The sequence below is a fragment of the Dendrobates tinctorius genome, unplaced genomic scaffold, assembly GCF_039654945.1.
Source record: "Dendrobates tinctorius isolate UK_male_01 unplaced genomic scaffold, ASM3965494v1 ptg000057l, whole genome shotgun sequence".
NCBI classification, from domain to species: Eukaryota; Metazoa; Chordata; class Amphibia; order Anura; family Dendrobatidae; genus Dendrobates; species Dendrobates tinctorius.
In genome coordinates this window covers 32,017,476-32,025,526 of record NW_027361725.1, presented here as the reverse complement: position 1 = coordinate 32,025,526, position 8,051 = coordinate 32,017,476, and the positions used below count along the sequence as shown (strand labels likewise).

At 44.5% G+C, this 8,051-nt stretch overlaps 1 protein-coding gene and 1 long non-coding RNA gene across 2 annotated transcripts; one reads left to right on the top strand and one right to left on the bottom strand.

Moving 5' to 3' along the window:
- Window positions 1-3,391: 3,391 nt before the first annotated feature.
- LOC141092024 (uncharacterized) lies at window positions 3,392-5,501 on the top strand. Its single transcript, XM_073577892.1, has 2 exons — window positions 3,392-4,674; window positions 4,956-5,501. The coding sequence occupies exons 1-2, from the start codon at window positions 4,249-4,251 to the stop codon at window positions 5,499-5,501; spliced, it is 972 nt and encodes a 323-aa protein (XP_073433993.1). The 5' UTR covers window positions 3,392-4,248.
- Window positions 5,502-6,230: 729 nt separating this feature from the next.
- LOC141092021 (uncharacterized) lies at window positions 6,231-6,777 on the bottom strand. Its single transcript, XR_012232654.1, has 3 exons — window positions 6,750-6,777; window positions 6,393-6,522; window positions 6,231-6,287 (listed from the first exon to the last, which is right to left on the bottom strand). It is a non-coding gene; the product is annotated as an uncharacterized lncRNA (long non-coding RNA).
- Between the last annotated feature and the right edge of the window lie 1,274 nt (window positions 6,778-8,051).

Below are 8,051 nucleotides of genomic sequence, written 5' to 3'. Positions count from 1 at the left end.
ATACCTTTCTAGGACAGCGACCAAGCTTATGCGATTCAAACTCTTTTTTATTGTGTGTATGTTCATTTTGTCCATATGCACATGTCCGAGCAGCCATTTTAGTTTTGAAACCGCGCCCGCCCCCATTTTTGTAATTGTTGAACATGATACCTTTCTAGGACAGCGACCAAGCTTATGCGATTCAAACTCTTTTTTATTGTGTCTATGTTCATTTTGTCCATATTATTATTATTATTATTATTATTATTTATTGTTATAGCGCCATTTATTCCATGGCGCTTTACATGTGAGGGGGGTATACATAAAAACAAGTACAATAATCTTAAACAATACAAGTCATAACTGGTACAGGAGGAGAGAGGACCCTGCCCGCGAGGGCTCACAATCTTCAAGGGATGGGTGATAATACAGTAGGCGAGGGTAGAGCTGGTCGTGCAGCGGTTTGGTCGATCGGTGGTTACTGCAGGTTGTAGGCTTGTCGGAAGAGGTGGGTCTTCAGGCTCTTTTTGAAGGTTTCGATGGTAGGTGAGAGTCTGATATGTTGTGGTAGAGAGTTCCAGAGTAGGGGTGATGCGCGAGAGAAATCTTGTATGCGATTGTGGGAAGAGGAGATAAGAGGGGAGTAGAGAAGGAGATCTTGTGAGGATCGGAGGTTGCGTGCAGGAAAGTACCGGGAGACGAGGTCACAGATGTATGGAGGAGACAAGTTGTGGATGGCTTTGTATGTCATGGTTAGGGTTTTGTAATGGAGTCTCTGGGCAATTGGGAGCCAGTGAAGGGATTGACAGAGGGGAGAAGCTGGGGAATAGCGGGGGGACAGGTGGATTAGTCGGGCAGCAGAGTTTAGAATAGATTGGAGGGGTGCGAGAGTGTTTGAGGGGAGGCCGCAGAGCATGAGGTTGCAGTAGTCAAGGCGAGAGATGATGAGGGCATGGACTAGGGTTTTTGCAGATTCTTGGGTGAGGAATGAACGGATGCGTGAAATATTTTTGAGTTGAAGTCGGCAGGAAGTGGAAAGGGTTTGGATATGTGGTTTGAAGGAGAGATCAGCATCAAGGATTACTCCGAGGCAGCGAGCTTGTGGGACTGGGGAGAGTGGGCAGTCATTTACTGTAATTGATAGGTTCGTAGGGGGGGTCACGTGAGATGGGGGAAAGATGATGAATTCTGTTTTGTCCATGTTGAGTTTCAGATATCTAGTGGAGAAGAAGGATGAAATAGTGGACAGACATTGAGGGATTCTGGTTAGTAGGGAGGTGATATCTGGTCCAGAGATGTAGATCTGTGTGTCATCAGCATAAAGATGATACTGAAAGCCATGAGATTCTATGAGCTGTCCCAGGCCAAAGGTGTAAATAGAGAACAGCAGGGGCCCTAGGACTGAACCTTGTGGGACTCCGACAGATAGGGGGCGAGGTGAGGAGGTGGTGTGTGAGTGGGAGACGCTGAATGTCCGGTCTGTTAGGTATGATGAGATCCAGGAGAGGGCCAAGTCTGTGATGCCGAGGGATGAGAGGGTCTGTAATAATAGGGAATGGTCCACTGTGTCAAAGGCAGCCGACAGGTCCAGGAGGAGGAGGACAGAGTAGTGTCGCTTGCTCTTGGCAGTTAAGAGGTCATTGGTGACCTTAGTAAGGGCAGTTTCAGTGGAGTGGTGTGACCGGAAGCCAGATTGTAAGCGGTCGAAGAGGGAGCAAGAAGAGAGATGGGAGGACAGTTCAAGGTAGACGTGTTGTTCCAGTAGCTTGGAGGCGTATGGGAGAAGTGATATAGGGCGATAGCTAGATACAGAGGATGGGTCAAGAGAGGGCTTTTTGAGGATAGGTGTGATGGAGGCATGTTTAAAGCTTGAGGGGAAAACACCAGTTGTTAGTGATAGGTTGAAGAGATGGGTTAGGGTTGGGATGAAGACTGTGGTGAGGTTTGGGATGAAGTGGGATGGGATCGGGTCGAGTGCACAGGTGGTGAGATGTGATCTTGAGAGTAGAGTGGAGAGTCGATCTTCTGTAATGGTGGAGAAGTTGGTTTTGAAGGTGGAGGGCTGGGAAGTCGGGAGGAAGGGCTCTGGGGGTTGTTGACCAAAACTGTCCCTGATGTTATCAATTTTCTGCTTGAAAAATGAGGCAAAGTCTTCAGCTGAGATGAGTGGGGAGGGAGGAGGTGCTGGGGGGCGGAGGAGAGAATTGAAGGTGTTGAATAACTGTTTAGGGTTGTGAGACAGGGAGGATATGAGAGATGAGAAGTAGGTTTGTTTAGCTGTGGCGAGTGTGGTCTTGAAAGTAGTGAGGGACTGTTTGAATGCGATGAAATGCTCGTTGGAGTGGGATCTTTTCCATCTGCGCTCAGCAGCCCTGGAAGCTCGCCTCAGCTCTTTGGTCAGGCTGGTGTGCCAGGGCTGTCTGTTGATTTTGCGAGTTTTGGTATGTGTAAGTGGGGCAGCGGATTCCAAAGCTACAGCTATTGTGGTGTTATATAGAGCGGCAGCGTCATCCGCATTGTGTAAGGAACTTATATCTGTAAGAGGGAGGAGGGATTCGGAGAATGAGTGTAGGTCAAGGTGTTTAAGATTCCTGCGAGGGTGTGAAAGTTTGTGGGGTGGGGATTGTAGACATGGAGTGAAGAGGGAAGAGAATGTGAGCAGGTTGTGGTCAGAGAGAGGAAGAGGTGAGTTAGAGAGGTTAGATAGGGAGCAGAGGCGGGTGAAGATGAGGTCCAGTGTGTGGCCATCTTTGTGGGTGGCTGTAGAAGACCATGCACATGTCCGAGCAGCCATTTTAGTTTTGAAACCGCGCCCGCCCCCATTTTTGTAATTGTTGAACGTGATACCTTTCTAGGACAGCGACCAAGCTTATGCGATTCAAACTCTTTTTTATTGTGTGTATGTTCATTTTGTCCATATGCACATGTCCGAGCAGCCATTTTAGTTTTGAAACCGCGCCCGCCCCCATTTTTGTAATTGTTGAACGTGATACCTTTCTAGGACAGCGACCATGCTTATGCGATTCAAACTCTTTTTTATTGTGTGTATGTTCATTTTGTCCATATGCACATGTCCGAGCAGCCATTTTAGTTTTGAAACTGCGCCCGCCCCCATTTTTGTAATTGTTGAACGTGATACCTTTCTAGGACAGCGACCATGCTTATGCGATTCAAACTCTTTTTTATTGTGTGTATGTTCATTTTGTCCATATGCACATGTCCGAGCAGCCATTTTAGTTTTGAAACCGCGCCCGCCCCCATTTTTGTAATTGTTGAACGTGATACCTTTCTAGGACAGCGACCAAGCTTATGCGATTCAAACTCTTTTTTATTGTGTGTATGTTCATTTTGTCCATATGCACATGTCCGAGCAGCCATTTTAGTTTTGAAACCGCGCCCGCCCCCATTTTTGTAATTGCTGAACGTGATACCTTTCTAGGACAGCGACCAAGCTTATGCGATTCAAACTCTTTTTTATTGTGTGTATGTTCATTTTGTCCATATGCACATGTCCGAGCAGCCATTTTAGTTTTGAAACCGCGCCCGCCCCCATTTTTGTAATTGTTGAACGTGATACCTTTCTAGGACAGCGACCAAGCTTATGCGATTCAAACTCTTTTTTATTGTGTGTATGTTCATTTTGTCCATATGCACATGTCCGAGCAGCCATTTTAGTTTTGAGACCGCGCCCGCCCCCATTTTTGTAATTGTTGAACGTGATACCTTTCTAGGACAGCGACCAAGCTTATGCGATTCAAACTCTTTTTTATTGTGTGTATGTTCATTTTGTCCATATGCACATGTCCGAGCAGCCATTTTAGTTTTGAAACCGCGCCCGCCCCCATTTTTGTAATTGTTGAACGTGATACCTTTCTAGGACAGCGACCAAGCTTATGCGATTCAAACTCTTTTTTATTGTGTGTATGTTCATTTTGTCCATATGCACATGTCCGAGCAGCCATTTTAGTTTTGAGACCGCGCCCGCCCCCATTTTTGTAATTGTTGAACGTGATACCTTTCTAGGACAGCGACCAAGCTTATGCGATTCAAACTCTTTTTTATTGTGTGTATGTTCATTTTGTCCATATGCACATGTCCGAGCAGCCATTTTAGTTTTGAAACCGCGCCCGCCCCCATTTTTGTAATTGTTGAACGTGATACCTTTCTAGGACAGCGACCAAGCTTATGCGATTCAAACTCTTTTTTATAAAATGTATGTCCGTACCTAAATGAAAGAGTTCTCACCATTTCCTTTCTTTTTTATTACAGATGGCATCAAGTAGCCAAGTTGCAAACAGCCAAGACTTCATACGCCTATTTATTGAGATGTATCGGTCAATGCCCTGCCTCTGGAAGGTGAAGTCTCCAGACTACAGTAACAAATACAAGAAGAAGGTTGCATATGAAAAACTTGTACATCTATATCAAGAAAATCACCCTAGCGAAACGGTTGATGAGGCTGTTATTAAAAAAAAAATTCAAGCTCTACGCACTGTGTTCAAGAAGGAATTGAACAAGGTGGAAAAATCTACAAGGTCGGGGGCGGGTACCGATAAAGTGTATGTTCCGAAGTTGTGGTACTACAACTTGCTGGAGTTTACGCGAGACCAGGAAATCCCCAGGGTTATGCACTGTTCTATGTCACTGCCACAAGAGGAAGAAACAGTGACACGGCCTGATTCCCCTCTAGTCGATGTAAGTATGTTTTGGGTTTCCCTCCAATAAGCTATGATACATATATATGTACATGGTACAGTTGAGTTTTATTCATTAAGTTGATGATTTGAAACTTTGTTCACAGCTGATACCTCTTCATTTTAAATTGGTTTATCATAAGATAATTTCTACAAATTGTCGATGTCAGTACATAGCCAGTACCAATGTTCCCACCCCCTCTTAATAAATTATTGTTATGTGTTTACAAAACACTCGTTTTACTTTTTCTGTGTTTTAACCTTGTTTTTCTGTTATTGCAGCATGTAACAGAAGAGGTCTCACCTACACCATGTGTAATTCCTGAAACCCCTGCAACATCAAACCCAACCGACGAGGAGGCAGAGGAGGCAAGTGTGTCCGTGGGAGCGTACACTGTGCAAAGGCGTCACCCTATGAGTAGAAAAAGAAAGGCCACCGCTCCACCTTTTCCTGAGTTTGTCGATATAGCAAAGAACATATTGGTGCTGCAGGAAAAGCAAGCCATTGGGGGCTTTGCACACATGGTGGACGAAAGACTTCGGTCTCTGGACGTTACGCAAAGGCTTCAGGCTGAGAGAATTATATTTGAAGCGCTAAATAAAGCTGCTGTTGGACAACTTAAAGACAGTTATATTCTTGTGGATTCCCAAGCAATGTCAATAAACCCATGGCCGCAGACACAAGAACATGTAACAAGCACGCCAAGAAGGGTGATTCAGCCACTACACAGCATGAACTTTGGAACCCCACATTTGCAGTCTGGCCCATTCATAAATCCTGGAAGGCAGCAACTGAATGACTCAGACTTTAGTTACACTCAATTATAGTTTTTATGTTTACTTGTTGTATTAACAAAATTGTTTGGCTATCCTTTTTGTTTGTTTATAAAAAATAAAAATTGAAATATAAATTTTTGCATTACACATGACCACAATTTCAAGTCCTTTGTAGACTGAGACAAAAAGTGGTTTGCCACGCGATAAAGGCAGGTTTCCTAGTCTGGTGTTTAGTTAATTGCCTGCAATTATCCTGTTACGTGGAGTGTTCCATCTTTAAAAGTGTGTTATGTCAGAATAGTAATTTTAAACTGTGTCAGTTTCTTTTTTTATTTTTATTTAGGCTTTTTAATTTCTTTCTTTATGACTGATTTTTAAACAAACCATTGTAGTTTAACATATGTCAACATGACATAGACAATTTTTGTAAACAAAAAAAAAAAATTAATTAAATGTTATCACCCTGCGGTTGGGCTGCCACAAATTGGTCCAGCATCACTCCGAGTTGGTGTAACGCAGACATCGCCCTCCTGTGTGCTGCCAAGAGTTCAGGTAAGGTTGGTATTTCTGTTGAGGAAATTTACATTGTTGATGGCGTTTTTGTAAATGTGCATGCATACGGTGCCATAGTATGTGGAGCAGCATATGGTGGCATAATGTGGGTTTGGTAGCAAATGGGGCCATATCCTATGGATCGCAATATGGGGCCATAGTGTTAAGTGGCAGCAGATGGGTGCATACGGTTCATGCTTGTGGTCAAACACTTACGTTTTTGTGCCGCCTCTGACTCTTCAGATGAGGAGATAACAGCCCTTCCACGTCGAGTGGCAACACGTACTAGAAAAGAAAATGTCTAAATATAGAATATGCCATCAACTGTTACACAAATTATAATTTCTCACATGCTTAAAAAAAAAAAAAAAAAAAAAAAAAGTTGATTACCGGAGGTCGAGTCAGCTCCAGCTTCCCGGAGTGATACTGGAGAAAACACACCAATTGGGGATGAAGTGGAGGAAGCAATTTGTGGTTGAGGCGTTGAGGGGGGCGAGGGGGTCCTTACGGGCTCAGGTATCTAAAAATATGAAATTGAGCATTGAACATTTCCAAAGCGGTGAAAACATAAAAAAAATGAAACGGTATTGTAATACTCCATTATTGTTTCCTCCCTGGAATAAACTTTGGTTTTTATTTACCGTTCGGCTTATGTGAACCATGACTTCTTTCCCCCCCCCCTATTCTTGTATTTTTCAACCCAATAAAAATACTAATAACATGAACAAACGCATTTTATACACTTACGGACTCTGCTTCAGGAGATGCTTGCACCACCGGGCTTGCGTGTGCTGCGGGGGCTGTTGGTGCTGCAGGTGCTGATGGGGCTGGGGCCGCCGCATGCGCCGCTGTTTGGAAAAAAACAAAACTGAGCGCAATACCACTTATATTTGCGTTGTGCAATTTCACATGTGCGAATCAAATTATATATTTTTTTTTTCACTGTAAACCCTGTTGAAAAAAAAAAAAACATATGTTTAAAACATACTATGTGGAACACTCACCTCGGTCCCTCCGCACTTGTTGTTGGAGGCTGGTGAGGAGGTCTCTTGAGCGAAAGCGCAGATCTGCCAGTTTTTTCCTGATTTGCGTTGTGGTGCGCTCAACTCCGAACCGGCGTAACAGTCCTCGCCTGATCCTCCGCAACACAGCCCGCTTGTGTCTCATGGGGTGTGCATGCGCCTGTCCACACGCATAATCGCGCCTCTCCATCTCCTGTACCAGGAAACGCATTTCGGCCTCCCCCCAAGGTGTAGCTCTCTGTCTACCAGCCATTGCTTCCTGTTTTGCTTTCACAACGCAGCAGGGACGGCCACAAGAACGTCGTGACGTCACGACGTTTTCCCGCCTCATTTGGTGACGCTACTGCGTACTTTTAGTTATGGTACTACTGCGCGCTTATCGGTGACGCTATAGCGTCCACTTAAGGGCGGTTGTAAAATGGCGTGTTAACGGATCGCTACAGTGCTGATACTGTGTCGCAGGGCTATGTTAGCTTTTTTTTCTTTTAAAAACCAGTAACACTTTGAAAAGTAGCAACTAGGTGAATTTATTGTTGTTTTTATCACACAAGAATGAAATAAACATGTTAAATAAACACTTTTGCTGTCTAGATTTCATGCTGCCAAGTAACAGCACCAGGCCCATTAAAATATTGGCAGTATTGGTCCCTGCAGGCCTTTGCATCATCACGGTTTCTTCCCCTTGCCAGTGCTTGAAGTCCAGGTACTGCGGGATCATTGTCGCGCCACCTACCAAGAAGAACCTGACCATTTGTAGTGTCAACAGAGTCCACAAAGGCAGGCGGAGTGTAATCATTCGCATCACGGCGCCGCAGAAAATTGTGCAGCACGCAACAAGCCATAACGACCGAGTCAATGGATTCCAACTTTAGGTTTATGGGTGTGTGGAAAATCCGAAAGCGGCTGGCCATGATGCCAAACGCATTCTCAACAACCCTTCGTGCCCTTGACAAACGGTAGTTAAATATACGTGTTTGCTCCGTCACACTTTTTTGTTGGTACGGTTTCAGCAGATTGGCATGCAGCG